At 40.0% G+C, this 20677-nt stretch overlaps 1 protein-coding gene across 1 annotated transcript; it reads left to right on the top strand.

The window, feature by feature from the left end:
* The first annotated feature begins 333 nt into the window (after nt 1-333).
* Nucleotides 334-19094, top strand: LOC148354404 (opioid growth factor receptor-like protein 1). The gene is made up of 7 exons (XM_088351714.1): nt 334-630; nt 1411-1497; nt 1756-1834; nt 1906-1984; nt 4830-4896; nt 6036-6181; nt 12002-19094. Exons 1-7 carry the CDS (start codon nt 445-447, stop codon nt 12423-12425), a joined length of 1068 nt encoding a protein of 355 aa, XP_088207840.1. The 5' UTR covers nt 334-444; the 3' UTR covers nt 12426-19094.
* The last annotated feature ends 1583 nt before the right edge of the window (nt 19095-20677 follow it).

Genomic DNA, 20677 nt, shown 5'->3' on the forward strand with positions numbered 1-20677 from the left:
TATTTTGTCTTTTATTAGCATATTTGGTATTGGAGTAATTCAAAAGTAATTGAAAGTAATCCAGTTAAAGTAACCCTACCCAACCCTGATTCTAAAATAAACGATGCAGGCGCATATTTGTTAACGTGTTAATTATGCATTAATCGATGCTACGATTTTAGTAATAATCAACATTCGGAAATCTAAATTGGGAGTCACACCAGTCATGGAGAGAAATGGGATTTAATTCATTCATTTCTCGTCGTTTTCCTATTGGGCAGCGAAGCACTAAGCGCACCCTCGTTGCTGTGCTCCAAATCTTTTGTCCTGTCATTTCCGCTTCGACGAGCGAGCAAAAACAGGAAGCAAAACCAACGCGGATCCTGCAGCATTCAAACCATCAGAATGTGATGTATTAAAGGCGAGTGGGGGCTGGGAGGGCCAGCGGGCGCCGCGTCTTCGTCAATGGGCAATTTATTGGTTCACTGGCGCTTGAAGGAGCCGAGCACCGTGGAGGAATGCGACTCGACGTGGGGGTCCGATTCGGAAAGCGAGGAACCGGCTACGGAAGAGGACAGCGGCATCTCCGAAAGCGTTAGCCCCGCCGAGGGCGAGTGGCCGGCGGGGAACGATGGAGACTCGTCCCCTGAGGTAGGCTGGAGCTCGAACGGGGGAGGGAAGAAAAAAGCGAATAAGACGCTTCGACGGCGTAAAGGACGAACGCAAACTGAGAATTATTCAGAAAGGTTACGCCATTTTAAACACACTTGGTGAACTTTAACTGGATATATATTTATGGATTGAATATTCCTATCACGTGACCTTGAATGTAAGCGAACCAGCGTCCACACGTTACAGTCAACCCTCGTTTTAACGTGGTTCATTTTTCGCGGCCTCCCCACTTCACTGATTCGCAAGTCAAGTCATGTTTATTTGTATAGCCCTTAATCAGAAAGAGTCTCAAAGGGCTGCACAGATCAAAGACTATTGCCAGGGTTGGGTAGGGTTACTTTAACTTGATTACTTTCAATGACTTTTGGATTACTCCAATACCAAATATGCTAATAAAAGACCTAATAAATTAAATATGAGTAAAATTATGACTAACAACACGTGGTAAGCTTTCTCTCCTGGCTTTGATCTCTTTGATCTCCGGCAAAACTAACATAAAATGCAACAGAAACAAAATGAAAATAAATCCAAACAGCTTGCCGACATCATTTTTGCCTTTCCATGTATTCCGTTACTCTCCGAGCCTGCACAAAATTGAGTCATCTGATTGGTCGGCGCTTTTAAAACTCCAACAGTAACAATCGTGGTTGGCCAAAACTCCATCACTCACTACAAAACCTTGAAAAAAAAATGCAGTTCTTTGTGGTTACACTACCGCCCTACGTCACATCGCATTTTCTCTCGTCCCTCTTCTTGCAGCTTAGTGACTCTCCAGAGTTTCTCCCAAAGATGAAAAGAAGTTTTTACGCCGCCAGAGACCTGTACAAATACCGCCACTGCTACCCGGTGAGTAAAAACACAAACCCGGCGAAGAAAATAATTGTTGACGGTTGGTTCAAAACCCAATTGCGCATCTCACCCGTCTCCAACAGCCTCCGAGTACACTTGCCAAAAGCGTAGGTGGATCTTATACTTGACTCTATTTATGATTTCGAAACAATCTGTGGTGAGAAAGCATAGTGAGAAGAGTCTGACAAATAAAAAAGGGGTTTTAGTTTTCAGTGGACATCTTTAAATGTTGTTTTTATCTTTGTGTGTGTACAGAATTACAAAAAATCCCGGCAACCCAACGAGTACCGCAACCTCCGCTTCTACCTGAACAAGATTCCACTTGTACCCGATGGTAAGATTTGAAAAGACGAACAGATGATTCTACACGTCGGTCTATTTTTATAATGTCCAATGTGTTTTTAGGTATCTATATCGAAGAGATTTTAACCAAGTGGAGAGGCGATTATGACAAGCTGGAGCACAATCACACCTACATTCAGTGGTAAAACGCAGCATTTTATGTGTGTGTGAAGCTCTTGTAGATTTTGGACCTACACAGTGGGGACATTTTTGCTAAATGAAGACATTTTAGTTAATTCTCAACCAAGGCAGGCTTGCTCACAAAACGACGCTGTTTAATAACAAACCTCAGGAACAAAGTAACAAACAAGTTGTCTACAAACAATTAATTATTCTCTAAACTAGATAAAAGAAAGATAAAACAAACCTGACGTGACAATCGCAATGACCTGGCCTCTGATCTCGGAGTCAGGAAAAACAGGGAGCAGGATTAATGAGTCTCAATTATGACAAGCTGAAGCACAATACCACCTACATTCAGGTGTAAAACGCAGTATTTTATGTGTGTGTGAAGCTCTTGTAGATTTTGGACCTACACAGTGGGGACATTTTTGCTAAATGAAGACATTTTAGTTAATTCTCAACCAAGGCAGGCTTGCTCACAAAACGACGCTGTTTAATAACAAACCTCAGGAACAAAGTAACAAACAAGTTGTCTACAAACAATTAATAAATGTCTAAACTAGATAAAAGAAAGATAAAACAAACCTGACATGACAATCGCAATGACCTGGCCTCTGATCTCGGAGTCAGGAAAAACAGGGAGCAGGATTAATGAGTCTCAATTATGACAAGCTGAAGCACAATACCACCTACATTCAGTGGTAAAACGCAGCATTTTATGTGTGTGTGAAACTTATTGTACATAATAGTTTTTTTGACTGACACAGTAGGGACATTTTTGCTAAATGAGGACATTTCAGTCAGTTCTCAACCAAGGCAGGAACTAAGGCAGGCTTGCTCACAAAAGGATGCTGTTTAACAACAAACCCTAGGAACAAAGTAACAAACAAATTTTCTCCAAACAATTAAGAAATGTCTAAACTAGAATCAAGATAGATAAAACAAACCTGACGTGACAATCACAATGACCTGGCCTCTGATCTCGGAGTCAGGAAAAAAAGGGAGCAGGGTTAATGGGGTGCAATTATGACAAGCTGAAGCACAATCACACCTACATTCAGTGGTAAAACGCAGCATTTTTTGTGTTAAGCTCTTGTACATAGTAGTTTTTTGGACTAACACAGTAGGGACATTTTTGCTAAATGAGGACATTTCAGTCAGTTCTCAACAAAGGCTGGAACTAAGGCAGGCCTGCTCACGAAATTATGCTGTTTAAAAACAAACCCTAGGAACAAAGTAACAAACACATTTTCTCCAAACAATTAAGAAATGTCTAAACTAGAATCAAGATAGTTAAAACAAACCTGACGTGACAATCACAATGACCTGATCTCGGAGTCAGGAAAAATAGGGAGCAGGGTTAATGGGGTGCAATTATGACAAGCTGAAGCACAATCACACCTAGATTCGGTGGTAAAACGCAGCATATTGTGTGTGTGTGAAGCTCTTGTACATAGTAGTTTAATAACAAACCCTAGGAACAAAGTAACAAACACGTTGTCTCAATACATTTAAGAAAACGTCTTAACTACAATTTAGAAAGAAAACACAAACCTGGCGTGACCACCACAATGACCTGGTCTCTGATCTCGGAGTGAGGAAAGATAAGGAGCAGGATTAACAAGGTGCAATTATGACAACCTAGTGGTAAAACGCAGCATTTTTTGTGTGTGTGTGTGTGTGTGTGTGTTTGTATGTGTGTGAAACTCATTTTTTGCTAAATGAGGACATTTCAGTCAGTTCTCAACCAAGGCAGGAACTAAGGCAGGCCTGCTCACAAAATGATGCAGTTTAATAACAAACCCCAGGAACAAAGTAACAAACAAGTTGTCTCAAAACAATCAAGAAATGTCTAAACTAGAATCAAGCAAGATAAAACAAACATGATGTGACAATGACCTGGCCTGTGATCTGGAAGTCAGGGAAAATAAGGAGTAGGATTAATGAAATGCAGATGTGTACACTGATTAGGCACAAGTGAGCGCTCTCAAGCCACTCCCCCCAGGTTGGTGTCTTCTAGGGGGATCAAATCAAATGTATTTGAATAGCACTTTTCAGACAACAAAGTGCTATATAATATAATAAACAAAACAAAAAAACACCCTCCTTTCCCCATGCAACAACCTGGAATGCCATATACTGCACACACACACACAATAGGTAAGCTAAAATAAAATTAATAATAAAAAAAATAAAAGTAAATGGAATCATGGCAAGGCACAGACTAAACATGTGAAGAAAAGGACCAGTGGGAGGGAAATGGAGTGGGAGATCCTGAAACATCGTAATGTGTCTGAACCCAATTCTTAGAGTCAGGAATTAGCTTAAGTTTAAGGTAAGGCTTGGAAATGCATTAAGTCAATGGAAAGTTTTAGTTAAGATAGAAATACTGCAGGGGCAGCACGGCGGCGCAGTGGTTAGCGCATGTGCGGCACAGTTCATGTCCTGGGAATATTCTGCGTGGGTTCAAATCCAGCTCCAGACTTCCTGTGCGGAGTTTGTATGTTCTCCCCGTGCTTGCGTGGGTTTCCTCCGGGCACTCCGGTTTCCTCCCACATTCCAAAAACATGCATTTCAGGTGAATTGGCCGGTCCAAATTGTCCCTAGGTGTGAATGAGCGAGTGGGTTGTCTGTCCCTGTGTGCCCTGCGATTGGCTGGCAACCAGTTCAGGGTGTCCCCTGCCCACTGCCCGATGATTGCTGGGATGGGCTCTAGCACCCCCGCGACCCTACTGAGGATAAGCGGTGTAGCTAATGAGATGAGATGATGAGAAATACTGCATTGAAGCATTGTGTGTGTGGCACAATTTAAAATGTAACCATAATATTAACACGTCTCTACTCTGTTTTTGTCTTTGTGGAAGGTTGTTTCCATTACGCGAACAAGGGCTAAACTTCTACGCACATGAACTGACTCAGGATGAGATCAAAGTAAGACACCCTTCACTGACTTCTCGAATATTTTCTGTTGACTAGTGATAGTAACCACTCACCTCATTTCATTTCATATTTCATGCCTTTTAACCAGGGTTGGGTAGGGTTACTCTAACTCAGGGGTGTCAAACTCATTCTAACTCAGGGGCCACACGATAGAACAAACATTCTGTCGGGGGCCGGACTAGTAGATGAAAGAGAAAGAAAAAGAGAGATAAAGAAAAGAAAAGAGAGAGAGGGAGAGAGCGCGCGCAAAACAAATTATAAAAAGTCGTGAGGGAGGGGGGAAAGGAAGGGAGAGGAAGAAAGAAATCCAAAGATAAATAGAAAGAAGGAGAGAAAAGAAAGCGCGAAGGGTATGAAGAGAGAAAAAGAAAAGAGAGAAAAGGAAAAAAGGAAGTTACAGCAAAAGAGGTTAAAAGAGAGAGAAAGAGACAAAGAGAGACACAGGGAGTGAAAGAGACACAGACAGAGTGGGAGAAAAGGGGTGGAGAAGAGAGAGAGAGAGAGAGAGAGAGAGAGAGAGAGAGAGAGAGAGAGAGAGAGAGAGAGAGAGAGAGAGAGAGAGAGAGAGAGAGAGAGAGAGAGCTTTCTTTTCTCTTTTCTCTCCTTCAGTCTTTCTATTTGTCTTTGGATTTCTTTCTTCCTCTCCCTTTCTTTTCCCCCTCTCTCACAAATGTTTATCTTTTGTTTCTCCCTCTCTCTCTTTCTTTGTCCCGCCCTCTCTCCCTTTCCCTCCCTCTTTCTCGTATTTCTTTATCTCTCTCTTTCTTTCTCTTTAATCTACTAATCCGGCCCCGACAGAATGTTTGTTCTATCGTGTGGCCCCCAAGTTAAAATGAGTTTGACACCCCTGAGCTAGAGGGACTGCAACACTTTGTGTACTCTGTGCTTAATGCACTACGTGGAGGCTAAATGTTAACAAAACACTGCTGCTGAGAACGCTACTGCCCCTTGTGTAGTGGAGGCGCAATTGCACTTTATTCCAGGAAGACTAAAAAAAAAAAAGTGACATGAAGTCTAACGCGCCCCCCTTGACCCACTATTTGAGAACCTAAATTACAACAATAATTACGAAATTAAAAGAATATTACTAACCTTATCTTTCCTCTTATTTCCGTGAACGACTCCTCCAGGAATTCCAAAGCACTCGAGAAGCCAAGCGGAGGTTCCTGGCAGCTTATTCCCTCATGTTGGACTTCTACGGCGTTAAGCTTCTTGACAGAAGTGGAAACGTTGCTCGGTCTTCCAATTGGCAGGAGCGCTTCCGCCACCTTAATGAGTAAGCGACACAAACATTCATCAAATACCTAAAGTAGAACGATTTTTATGAGTTTACTATTCCGGTTGGGAGACTTTTTGCCTAGTTAGTTTTACAATGGTTTGGCCCTCTTATAATGAAAAAATAGCGCATGGGGCTTCATGCTATTACCATAAATCCCGGATTATAGAGCGCACCTGATTATAAGCCGCACCCACCACATTTTAAGAGGAAAACCGATTTTGTACTTACACAAGCCGTACCTGAATATAAGCCACATTAAAAAAATGTAACACAAACACAAAATTAACCCAAACCCGACTTTAAGTCCCGCGATTGAAACTGAATGTCCTTCATTAAAGTACACAGTCCAAAATTCACAGCCTGCAAAATGAACGGAAAATGATACCGGTACTTAAGGTTTGATGCAGACCTGCAGAGTCCGGGTCCCGTTGAAAGTAATCCAAGGAAAAAAGTGAATATTTCCAAAGGTAAGGGTGGGAAAAATATATATCCACTATTGTCCGCCGCGTCCACAAACACGTCTCACGTTTACTCCACTTCCCGTCAGCCCCCGTGGTTTTCGCCCTTTTTTGATTCGTCCGTGCAAAACATATCAGAATAAGTCTCTAAAATAAATACATTATAAAAATATACAGTTGTAAATACATATTATACATGGTTACACACATTTACAAAGAAAGATGGTACACCGAGACAGTTTTCAAAGCTTTAATAATACAAAACTCAATTCCAATGAAGTTGGGAAAGTGTGTTAATTGCAAATAAAAATTGATCCAAGTAAATTGCAAATTCTTTTCAACCCATATTTAAATGAATGCACAGCAAAGACAACATATTTATTGTCTTCACTCATAAACTTTATTGTTTTGGGAGAAAATCATCAACTCTGTAATTTGATGACAGCAACACGTGCCAAAATAGTTGGGACAGGTGTCAATAACTACTCAGAAAGTGGATGAATGGAAATCAACCAACTATTTGCAGGTGAACAGATGAATTAGCAACAGGTGAGAGTTGTTACTGGGTATAAAAAAGGGAAACCCGAACAAGCTAAGTCATTCACATGCAAGGATGGGGCGAGGTTCACCTCTTTGTGAACAACTGCGTGAGCAAATTGTTGAACAGTTTAAAAACAACATTCCTCAAAGTACAATTGCAAGGAATTTAGGGATATCATCATCTACAGTCCATAATATTGTGAAAAGGTTCAGGGAATCTGGAGAAATCACTGTGCGTAAACGGCATGGCCGTAAACCATTATTGAATGCCCGTGACCTCCGAGCCCTCAAGCGGTACTGCATTAAGAACCGACATCAATGTGTAAAGGACATCACCACATGGGCTCAGGAACACTTTGGAAAACCACTGTCAGTCAATACAGTTCGACGCTATATCCGTAAGTGTGGGTTAAAACTTTATGTTGCAAAGCGTAAGCCATTCATCAACAACATCCAGAAACGCCGCAGGGTTCTCTGGGCCCGAGCCCATCTAAAATGGACTGATACAAAGTGGAAAAGTGTTCTGTGGTCTGATGAGTCAGTTTTCCAAATTGTGTTTGGAAATTGTGGACGTCGTGTCCTCCGGTCCAAAGAAGAACAGAACCACCCAGACTGTTATGCACGCAAAGTGCAAAAGCCAGCATCTGTGATGGTATGGGGGTGCATGAGTGGCCAAGGAATGGGTAACCTGCACATCTGTGAAGGCACCATTAATGCAGAAAAGTACATTCAGGTTTTGGAACAAAGTATGTTGCCATCCAAACAGAATCTTTACCATGGGCGCCCTTGCTTCTTCCAGCAGGATAATGCCAAGCCACACACTGCACGTCTCACGACAGCGTGGCTTCGTAGTAAGAGGGTGCGGGTGCTTGACTGGCCTGCCTGCAGTCCTGACCTGTCTCCCATTGAAAATGTGTGGCGCATTATAAAGCGCAGAATAAGACAAAGGAGACCCCGGACTGTTGAACAGCTGAAGCTGTACATAAAGCAAGAATGGGAAAGGATTCCACTATCAACGATTCAACAACTAGTCTCCTCACTTCCTAAACGTTTATTGAGTGTTATTAAAAGGAAAGGTGATGTAACACAATGGTGAAGAAGCCCCTTTCCCAACTACTTTGGCACTTGTTGCAATTATAAAATTCTAAGTTTATCATTATTTGCTTATGGAAATAAAGTTTATGAGTTTGAACATGGATAATCTTGTCTTTGTGGTGTATTCATTTAAATATGGGTTAGAAAAGGTTTGCAAGTCATTCTATTCTAATTTTACTGACATTTTAAACTTTTTCCCAACTTCAATGGAATTGACTTTTGTAATAATATAACTTTCATCCCAAACGGTGCCTGTGACAGGTAGCAACACGCTAGCAACACAGTAAACGGGTCTGTTAAAAAAACATACCGTACTTGTAAAAATCACGGTAAACCGTCCTCATCTTCCTCCCAAGAACTGAAGCCATCAAAGTCGTCTTCCTCAGTGTCGGAAAGAAACAGTGTCATATAGACTTCGTCCCACGCTCCCATCCACTGCTGATTCTGTGCCCTCCTCTCCGTCACGCAGCGGACCGGCTTTTCGGAACCCATTGGTGATTGTGGATTTTTTGATGCTTCCCCACGCTGTCAGGATCCACTGGCAGACTTGCGAAAAAGATGCCTTTCGCATGCGGCCAGTTTTAGTGAAAGATTTCTCGCCGCTAGTCAAGCCAAGAAGTTGCAGTCTTCCTCGGCGCATCTATTCCACCGGTCTAAATCTTACCTTGAATAAGCCGTAGGGTTGAACGTTTGGGTAAAAAGTAGCGGCTTATAGGCTGGAATTTAAGGCATGTTTTATTTTCCTACACGAGACCGGGTGGATTTTATATATCTTATCTTGGTCTAGAAAGGGATATTTCAAACACAATACCCGATAAATTTCCGAGTATGTAAAAAAAAAAAAAGAAGCGAGTCGTTTATCTCAAAAGTTATAATCTTTAAATAACTGTTTTATATATAAATAATTGTTTTTCTTTGGCTTTATTATTGTATTGTTCTCAGCTCAGGGATGCTGCTGGAAATGTGAATTTCCCTTAGGGGATGAATAAAGTATCTATCTATCTATCTATCTATCTATCTATCTAACTGCCAACCAAATGCTCTTTCCGGCCTCTAGAGGGCATTGCTTAATTTGTATAGCGTGGTTAGTTGGTTAAGGTTGTTAGGGAAAAAAACTATATCACAAATGTAGTGTTTACCAAATCGTTCGAATTAGTTATCAGACTCCATTAACCAAACACAAACTTTATTCTCCTAACAATGCATGCTCGTTTCTTAATGGGAAGATGAACAAAGATAGCCGGCATTTTCACACGGGGGCAGATTTATTTTCTTAAAGTATTTAACTAAGTGAATTCCAACGAATTTAGCTGAATTATTGTCGAATTTGTCTAATTAGTCTTCGTTGAGCGTCTCATCTCTCGTCTCCGATCTGCTCCCGTCTCTCTTCTTCCGTCTTCCCTCTTTTTCACACGTCGGGGCGTCGGCCACCCCCATGGGCGTACTGACTCCTCCCCTGGGGCGGGTCAGGTGCCAGCTTCACCTCCTCCTCGCCGAAAGGCGCCGCCATGTCTCAGAAACTCACAACAAGAAAGCTTATCAGAACACTTGTCTCCTTTTCCCGCGTCAACCCTTGTTTTTCTGTAAACATCATTCTTGTCTAGCCCACACTGACCCCAAGGCTTACCTGTGAAAAATCCCCACTGCATTCAACAAATGTAATTTGTATTATATTAAATCCCTTTTAGTCAGGTCAAGTCAAGTCATTTTTATTCGTATAGCCCTTAATCTCTAAGAGTCTCAAAGGGCTTCACAGGTTATTACACAGACTATTTTTTCAGACTATTATTACACCATCCCCTGATCTGGAACCAACATGAGGGCAAGGAAAAACTCAAAAACCTCAACATGAGGAAAATGAATATACCTTGAGAAGAGAACGCACATGTGGCATCCCCCTTTCAGGATTACCAGACAGCAAAGGATGTTGCAATCACAAATAATACAGAGATTTTGTCCAAGAAATGTATAGGTCAAATAAATAGAATAAATAATCCTTCAAGGTGTAAAACAGCATTCACTCAACTGTTAAACATATTCAATGCCAAACATAAAAACATTCATTCCCAATTGTGTGATACTAAATGTGTTGTGTCTAGAAAATATTCCCTGTCAACTGCGGCTATAATATGTAGGGTAGGTTACTTATTTAGGTTGGATGATGAAGCATAATACAGTGGAACCTCGGTTCTCGACCATAATCCGTTGCAGAACCCTGTTCGAAAACCGATTTGTTCGATCACCGAAATCATTTTTCCCATTAAAAATAATGTAAATCGTTTTAATCCGTTCCAACACCCTGAATGTTTACCATGAATGTTTAACGTAAACATAAAGCTAACAGATTCCTCCTAAACAGAAAATTTGGATCCGGGGCCAGAGCCAGAGTTTGACATCCGTACTTATAGCATGTCAGGAAGATCTGTCTTTTGGTGCTTTTGTGATATGTAATGTATGTCCGCCAAGCTATTTGTGTATCCCGCGGTTATTGATGCACAGGCAGACATAGGCAGAAGTGACCGTTTTAAATTTTACGAAGAGTGACATTGAAATATCCGTGGTGAGCTATTTTCGTAACTGCATGTAGGTGCTAGCCAGTGCCCTAGTCTAGGAATAAGCTACCTCATTTGGGGAAGATATTTCTGCCGTGACCCACTTGTAAGCAATGTTCCCTGTAATTTTCCACGGGTCTGAGCGTTTACACAAAGTCGGTGAGCAACGCTTGAAACAACAGTGAGCAACCATAATCCCAAGTGTGGCAAGATAATTCATTATCAAACTTGTCCAAAACGTGACATTTTGTTTTCGGCAATGCAAAATGATCTTTCTCTTTTGAATGAATTGACTCATGTACTATTGCAAAGGTTGTACGGCCTACAAACGTCGTTTGTTCTTACAATTCTTTCACAAGATATCCATTTCTTTTTATTTCCTGATATATTTTGTCGCATAATATTAATATTTTGGGGGCTTATTTAGTCGGTTGTAAGATACAAAACTGTACTTAATCACATTTTTAGTGGAAGTACAATGTTGGCAACAAGATTCACTTGATATCATTGGAAATTATTTGAATGCAACATAAACTTTTCCTTCTTTTTTCCGTGTTTTTTTCTACTTTTTTTTAAAATTCCTTTACAAAAAAGTCTCATTGTGTTTATTTTTTCCGAGCTGTTACTTTTTTCTTCTCTATTTACCATTTTTCCTACGTTTCTGTCTTTTCTTTTTTTCTGGCTTTTTTCTAAATTTTTCCTTCTTTTTTTCTCTTCCTTTTGTTTCTTTTTTTTCTCAGCTTGTCACTACTTTTTCATTTTGGTATTTTTTTCTTTTTTGTTCTATTCCCCCCTTCCTTTAAGTCATTCTGTGCATAGTTTTACATAATATTTGGTCATGTTGTGATTAAAAAAAGAAAAAACAACCTGAAGAGCCGAGCCGAAGAAGCCGGTTCTCGACAAACTCTACTAACTTTACTCAACTTCGTTCTACTTCGACTCGACTTCAAAATACCGCATTTAGGACACAACGTCAGGGGAACCCGTGTATTTTTACCTTCATGCACTGTAACTTTGACTTAAGTCGCTTCTTAATTAGTCATTTTAAGCCCTGATTTTTGTGCGCTGGCTAGATTTTCTTGTGCGCTGAGAATGTGCGAGCAGTCCGCAATTGCGCACGCGCGCAGCTTAGAGGGAACACTGCTTGTAAGTAATATGTGACTTTTGTGCAGGTCACAGCACAACTACTTGCGTATCACGCGTATTCTGAAGTCACTGGGCGAGCTCGGCTATGAGGCCTTCAAAGCACCATTGGTCCGCCTTTTCCTGGAAGAGTCGCTCATCCGGACTACGCTTCCCAACATGCAACACAGTATCCTGGAATATTTCGTCTACACTATCCGCCGACCGTCCACTCGCAGGCGGCTTTTACGCTTCGCCCGCCGGCATTACAGGCCCGCTCACGCTTTTCTCTGGGGTCCGCCGCCCAAGAGGTCCAAGTCTAAAAGCGGGGACCCCAACGATGCGGCTGGGAGCAGCGGGATCCGAGCCCCCGCTCCCACACCCGAACCGCAGAGGAGGGGGTTGACGGAGTCCGGCATGGACCGACTGCAGGGCACGCTTATAATGATGCTGGACGAGAAGGATTATTTGTGAGGTGCCGGTTTACTTGAAAATACAGTGGTACCTCTTCATAGGAGCTTAATCTAGTGCTCGTAGCTCAAATCGCTTGTGTAACAAATGGATTTTCCCGATATGAAATAGTTATTAGCTACCGTAAATTCCGGACTGTAGAGCGCACCTGATTATAAGCCTCACCCACCACATTTTAAGAGGAAAACCGATTTTGTACATACACAGGCCGCACCTGTATATAAGCCGCATGCACCCACATTTAAACATGTAACACAAACACAAAATTAACCCAAACCCGACTTCAAGTCCCGCGATTGAAACTAAATTTATTTCATTAAAGTCCACAGTTCAAAAATCACAGCCGGTAAAATGAACGGAAAATGATACCGGTGCTTAAGGTTTGATGCAGACCTGCAGAGTCCAGGTCCCGTTGAAAGTAATCCAAGGAAAAAGTGCATATTTCCAAAGGTAAGGGTGGGAAAAATATATCAGATGACCACATTTACTCACGCGACTCCTTTTTACCCCCTCTTCTTTCCTTGTCTGTCCCTCACCTTTAGCGGTCCCCACTTAAACTTGGCACCCCGCGTTTGTTCCGCCCCTCATTTTTCGTTCACCCGTGCAAAACACATCAGAATAAGTGTCTAAAATAAATACAAATAAATACATTACAAAAATAGACAGTTGCAAATACATATTATACATGGGTTACACATATTTACAAAGAAAGACGGTACACCGAGAGAGTTTTCAAAGCTTTAATAATAATAATATAGCTTTGACAGGGCAGTTAATGGTAGCAACACTCAAACGCCGCTAGTGGCCGTTAGAAAAATTACATAAATTGGCCGCATCACTGAATAAGCCGCAGGGTTGAAAGTTAGGGAAAAAAGTAGCGGCTTATAGTCCGGAATTTACGGTAAGTGTCCCGTTCCCGACCTCCCAAAAGGATTTAAAGTGAACCAACACTAAATAGCAATAGAACGAATCTTCGTGATCACCGTAAACACATTCAAATGGTAATTGAACATTCAAAGTGAGGTGCGTTGTTTGAGGTGTCTTTAAAAGTTGAAATGAGTCTATTTTTTCTATTACGTATGTGTTAACAATTGCCATCTTAGTTCAAAGAGCCTTTGTAAAAAATCATTCATATGCTATTGTATAGAAGTGTGTCTTAAGCCTATATTTAATCATTTCAACCTCTTGGTACTTGACAAAGAGCTGACTGAGGCTGCGAACATGACTTTAAGCCAAGGGATTGCTGAAGAGAGTAGCAAAATTTCGAATTGCGTGTACCACCTTTTATTAAAACACAGTAATTAGATAAATATTAATAACACAAAATTCGATTTTATCATGAGTCGTGCGGCTTTGTGCTGAGGTGTGGGAGTGGATGGCTAGGGGGAAATTATGGCCTGTGATTTTTGATAATATGTAGCACTTACTGTGACTTTAAATCAGTGGTTCCCAAAGTAGGCGGTACCGCCCCCTTGGGGGCGGTGGAAAGACCTGGGGGGCGGTGAGGAAGAAGGGGGCGGTAGGGGGGCGGCAGTCTGAAGTCGAAGTCAGAAGTTTGAACGTTTGTTTTACGATATGTACACAACACGTTAGAGCTGCACGATTAACCGAAATCGAATCGACATCGCGATGTGACGTAGTGCTGTAGTGAGACCGCTAAGGACTGCCTTTTTTTCAAGGTTTTGTAGTGAGTGATGGAGTTTTGCCCAATCACAATTGTTACTGTTCAAGTTTTAAAAGCGCCGACCAATCAGAGGCAAATTTCTATAATAGCACTAGCCAATAAACGCGATTCAAAGTTTGCAACCGCCATACTATGCCACACCCACCGTGTGGGCTCATTGTGTGTCATGGTGGAATCCGTAAACAGAGTCCGAGAGTCAACAAACGAGAAGGAAACAAAGCTTGCACGGAAGAACGGCGATGCATCACTTGTTCGGACCTATTTTGGTTTTGACGAAGCAGACGTGGAATACAAGAAAAACACCTGTTGCAGAATTTGCGTAGTCGCTAGGTTCAGACGAAACACAAGTAATTGGGGGGGCGCTAGGAATTCACTGAGAAGCCAAGGGGGCGCCATCCTGCAAGAGTTTGGGAACCATTGCTTTAAATGAACGTGAACACAAATAACATTCTTTACAAAAGTTTTTATTTTGCCGGGTTCAGTTTTCATTCATCACTAAATGTTGCACAATCAGCTAGACTCCCAATGCTATCACTTTCTACAGGTCTTTTGGAAAAAAAGAAAAAAAAAAAGTAGGAGATTAGTCTCTGCCTCCTCTTTAAACCTTTACAGACAGGCTTAAGGCAATTGTCATTAAAAAAAGCAAGAACAGTTGCCACTTCTACTGGATTTTTTTTTTTAAATCAACAAAAGCAGCAACTTCCTCTCACTGAGCCAGAACCTCTCTAATCTATTTTGTAGATGCTAGCTTCTCTGGTTCATCCGCCTCTTCGCTGTTTTTTTTTTGTAACAGGAATATAACCTCCCACGGAAAGTATTGCAGCGAAGCGCTGTGTAAATTCCTTCGCGGCTTTGTGATCGTCACTCGCTGCTTCCGATTGTACTCTTTGACCGTTTCACTCACACTAACACTTAGCTCTTGATTTTCTTATTGTTTTGTTTCAATTGTCATCATTCTCCTTTTTCTTCTCAGACATCTTACCGTTTCCTTTTCTGAATTCCTAACTAAGGTCACAAAAGGGAAATTCTCACGTGTAGAGGTGCTCATACTAAGAGGTACCACTGTATAGAATTTTAGAACCTATACAATTAGATGGTAAGGCGCCCGCTTTGAGACTGGGAGGTCGGTGGTTCGCGCCCCGGCCGAGTCATTCCTAAGACTTAAAAAGTGGTCGGCGGCGCCCTCTGTTGGCTGCGGCTGCATCGGCTCGCTACAACGGGTCAAGGTGCAATCGACATTTCGTTCTGTGTACATTGTTACACAGAATGACAATACAAGGAAATTATTATTATTATTATTATACACTAAGATTATTACACCACTCACGTAGATAATCACAAGGGCTTATGATATATCACTTTGCAGTTGAATTATTAGGAACGTTTGTAACACTAAACCTTTTGGATGTTTCAAAACCCAAAATAGGGACATCTTAGGGTCAGGCATCATTTTTTTGTGAAATTGACTCTATGTGGCAGACGCCTACCGTGCCTGTCCACTCGTAGTGTCAATCAATCTCTGAAGGCAGAACCAGGGTATGTTGCATCACAATGTGGAGGCAGATTTCAGGAAGTAACTTTCAATGGCCGCTTTTGGAACTCAGTGAAACATAAAACAGAAGCAGATCAAGTCAGTTAGGAACACAGAAATTTGGCATTTGAATTGTACAGTGTAGAGGACATTTCAATAATGGTAACATCGTACTAAAATAACTTACTTTATAAATGCATACCACACTTGTAGCTCATGGTTTTTCTCTTAGTACTGTTCACATAGTTCGTGCAATATATATATTATTAAAAAAACTCACTATACAAGACTTGCAGGATTCCATAGACTTTTAGGATGTACCATGCAGAGCTGAAAACACGGCTATTGCCGTCACTAGCAGTGAATGGGCTGGTCTTTGGAGCTATCGAGTATAAAATGAGAAAAATGCATTTTAGCCCTAAAGACATTAAACCCACATTGGCCAGTCCAGCGCTGGCCATGTATTTTTTTGGGGGGGGGTAACACAATGTCTTCTTTAATAGGAATATTGCAATAAATCTTTGATTAAAGAAAAAATATTTCTGTAAAACTCAATTTTTAGAACTTAAGAGCTACTATTGTTTGATTACAACCAATAGGTAAGTAGACAAGCTTGCAATCTATAGTACTTAAAAGTCTTATAAACAATTAAATCTTAGCCATCACATTTATATGCATTCAGTATATATAGATCTTTAATAATGACACTCATATGTAAAGTGTGCTGTACCATAAGTAATAATTACAAACAATATTATCGAGAGTATTTGTGTTTTGTCGAATACTTTATATCGATTTTTACCTGAATTAAAAACCTAAACTTGCTACTAGGGAATTTTCCATTGTATATTCAAAATCAAAAGACCACTTAATGTTTCTCAAAGGCAAAACAGTTATCTAATGTGTTGAAGCTCTCCTGCAAAATAAAGGATCGATTGAATAGTTTATCAATAAAATTGTTCTTTTGGCAGATAAACCTGCTCATTACTAAATAAAAATAGAATTCTCATTTTATTATGTTATTTACTTTGTGCAGTGCAGATCTGCAAGCGTTACAAAACGTATGTAAAAGATAATGTTGACTTATTAGTTTACTACGTTTTTGCAGCAATAGGGCTACAGTGAAAATTTGTAAATGGGAAAGGAGTAGTACATTTTGTATGAACAAAATAATTTTTTCTACACTTTGCTCAATAACCCTTTCAAATGTGGCTTCCTGTATCACCCGAAAGCCTTCAGAACACAACTGGCTTGAACGAACGTGCAGGTAACAATCCAATATTGTACTACAGTGTATTGGGGCCACCTATTATGCATATATTTTTCCAGAGTAGTGTAATATTTTGAGCGAAACACCTCACGTATTTACCATAAGTGAAATTCCACATTTAGTAGCAAATATGCGAGGAATAGGTTTGCAAAAATATAAAAGAATTATATCTGCGTCTTTTCAAATTGGCATAATTGTGAGACATCAGAAATTGTGCAAAAAAGTGCAAAAAATTCAAACCGAAAGTGTAAAGCTTAGGTTTTGAATGAATAATAACAAGAAAGTGTCAAGGCTCAAGCGCCATTTTTTTATTGAGTCTTGTCAGTGTTTATGAAACACTTCAGTAAACGATCTTTTTTGCTTGGTTTTCAGATCAGAAGATTACAATTGCTTTAGATGCAACTATTTCATGTTCCATATTTGCTTAGGTAGGTCCTTTTCAACATAGGACTATTTCTCACACAGTTGAAAGTGTTTCTTCCGAAAATACACCCTCCTCTGAAAGAAAAACCTTGAATACGTGGCCTTAATACGCTGTATTAAGTAATGTATGGTGCCCTAATCTTTGTCTTCCTGTATATACGAGCACAACTTCACATTTTAGGATTGTGTAGAGCAGGGGTGTCAAACATATGGTTGAAAACCACTGTCGTTAGAACGTATACAGTACTAAATATAGTTCTGTAAAGTTAGAAAAAACTGACAAAAACAAGAAAGTACTAAAAGAACTGAAATGTAAAGCGAATTATGGTCAAAAAAATGTATTAAACATATTAAAAAGTAATGAAAAGTATGAAAAATAACTCAAATGTACGATTGAGTCATAAGTAGTATAAGGAACTACTAAAAAGTATAAAAACTTAATGGTATGAAAAAGTAGTCAAAATGTCAAATATTTGTGAAAAGTGGACATATTTAAAAGGACAGTGCGTATTATTTAGTGCCTCCTTGTGGTAATAGAAACCCTTCAGTCATTTTGAAAGTTGAATCACACCTACAAATGTGATCCTCCAGATACTGGACTGGCCTTAAGAAATGTCAGTCTTGTCGCTTTTTCCCCAACTAAACTGATTTTAGCTGTGTTAACATCCTATCACAAGAGCTTTCTAACCACCCGTTAGCCTTCAAAGGCAATTCGCGAACCTAATGTACTAGAACATTGAAGTGCCGGTTGCACGAAATGGGCCTGTTTACACCTATGTATATTGCATTAAAAAATAAGGATATTTCCAGATCAAATGTACCAGAGTAACAATGCATGGGGTATATTTCTGATTAGTTTCATGTAATCTTTTTGAACGGTAGCGTGTACATTTTGAGAGATGCCTAACTAATTAGTAAAGAGGTAGCATCCATATCAGACTTGCAAAGGCTGCACTAACATTAAACATACTTAATATGGTGGGGGCGGGCACAAGTGTGAGCCCCCTGCACTACACAATAAAGCAACTTTAGTGGTTTTTAATACACACTGTCCCTTTAAAACTGCAGTCGTTCTTATTTTTACTCATTTTTACTTGTGCTGCTCGCATTGTCTTGTGGGCCAGATCCGGCCTGTGGTCTGTATGTTTGACACCCCTGGTAGACTTGAAATGTGTAACTTTCAATAATGGATACATACATATTCGTGGTTTTCAATTGTGTGTAAGCGATTAGCCCATAAATGTGAAATTTTCGTATCACGGAATAGTAGCCGAGTTAAATCTTTAAGATAGAATAAGTGTGTTATATTGTAGCTTCTCTCTAGTAGGCTATAAGTACTGTATAACGTTGTAAACGTCACTGTTCATGAGGGAGGGCTTGTTTTCCCTTCGCCAGACTGGCCTTAGCATCACAGTATCGAAATTTTTTCGCTAATATCTCGGTGAGTGTTCTTCCTGCTGGCTGACGGGTTCGTACCACAGCCATTAAATTGAAATTGTAAAATGTTTCAGGTGAAATATGTACACATGGGCTAAACTACTGTACTTTTTAGCATACTGTATGCATTATCTATACTGTTACTATGTATGTGTTGGTACAAATGTGTGAATTGATGCTATTAAGTGCCTATTTTGTATTTTACGGTGCAAGGTAATCATTTATTGTGTATTGGTAATTCAATTGAATTTAAATATATACAATTTGTGTAAATAGTATGGGTAACTACTTGAATTGAATAAAAGAATATATCTCAATTAGGTGGAACATTTGGGGAAAGATCTTGTAGTTTGTACTGGTCTTATGTCATCAATGTGGGTGTCACGAGTTTCCTGGACTTCGAACAATTATCAAGATGATGTTTAGCAAAATAATTCATAAATAATCACACACAAGATGCGAGAAGGATAAGAGTTTGGGGATGAAACCTTGAACATTTGGGAGGCCCCACTTGTAATTCGAATACAAATAATAGTTAAATAATATCTATCTACCTACCTTGGTCATACCCCTCAAGAGGGGTGACCAACAGCAAGACAAACACATACAATAGCAGAGAAAACAAAAAAGGGAAAAAAATATAGCAAAAAACACACACAAACATTTTTGGCCATGGCCAACCCAAATGCCCAAACACCCAAACAGGTTAGGCACTTCGGCACCTAAGTTGGTCATGCTTTCGTCCCTCCAGATGAAATGGGACACAGGAAACACTCTTTTGTTCAACAGCAGGGCCAGACAGCTTTCATTGGTTTACCCCCGCTACATCACAGGTGCCCTGCCCATCCCTTAGAACGTGTCCAAATATCCCACTATCCTTTTACAACACCTTTCCACTTATTCCTATCACCAACAATAAATAATATAATTTCCAAAAACCTAAACATTTACGAACATGAACAATTATCCCCCTACTAAATAATGATCCTACTTTCCGCATTATAAGGCGAACCATGTAAGGCGCACACCCCAAAAGTCTTTCGTGTAGTTTTCATATAATGAGCACTGGGATTATAAAATGCATGGAATTAAAAACTACAGCGAGAGCTAGGGTTGCATACATATATAAATACATTTAGAATAAAATAATTTACATCATAGAACATAAATTACATTGACATCTGGTATTACCGCTCAAATTAATTTTGGCATCAAACCTGTTTACCACAAGAGGGCCCTCGGAAGACCACTTAATGTTTCTCAAAGGCATAACAGTTATAGTATGCAGTATACATTATTTGTAACTATGCATTTCCAATTTGTATTCACTGTTTTTTCCGGTATATAAGGCGCACAGAATTATAAGGCGCAGTTGACTATTTCTGGCCAATTTGGGCGCGTCTTGTGGATAAAATACAAACAACTGAAAACGGCGTATGACCTGTAAAATTACACATATGTTTACCTAAAAATTACCAGAGTGGTAAGAATGAAACATGTCTAGACCCATCAATTAAATCATTTGATTTTTTTTAAACATCTCAATATGAATTCCTTCCTGTTTAACAGAATGGCACATCTGTATTATTTGACACTTTCCTTTAAATTTTTGCCGAAGAACAGATGGCACCTCCATGTCTTTCCTGCATGCTTCGTGCCTTTTACACTGCTGCGCCATGACAGTTCTTTACGATATTCCTGTTGCTCTTCATGGCCGATCTGGATAATTCCATTTTGACACTAATTGGCACCAGATTGAAAAAGAAAGAAGGATTAAAGTATATATATATGTGAAGCATCTTTCACATGACATTGAGACAATTGTTTTCCAAAGCAAAGCCGTAATTGGCCCTTTTACTGTCATGTCATCATTACTTGACAGTAAGTTACAAAATGGACGCCCAGAAAAA

The sequence above is a fragment of the Urocampus carinirostris genome, chromosome 13, assembly GCF_059441175.1.
Source record: "Urocampus carinirostris isolate Australia breed hairy pipefish chromosome 13, RoL_Ucar_1.0, whole genome shotgun sequence".
Classification (NCBI taxonomy): Eukaryota; Metazoa; Chordata; class Actinopteri; order Syngnathiformes; family Syngnathidae; genus Urocampus; species Urocampus carinirostris.

Coding starts and splice junctions, on each gene's coding strand:
- LOC148354404 (XM_088351714.1), top strand. CDS start 445: ATGGGCAATTTATTGGTTCACTGGCGCTTGAAGGAGCCGAGCACCGTG. Junction 1,985..4,829: donor AATCACACCTACATTCAGTG/GTAAAACGCAGC, acceptor TCTTTGTGGAAG/GTTGTTTCCATTACGCGAAC. Junction 4,897..6,035: donor TGACTCAGGATGAGATCAAA/GTAAGACACCCT, acceptor CGACTCCTCCAG/GAATTCCAAAGCACTCGAGA.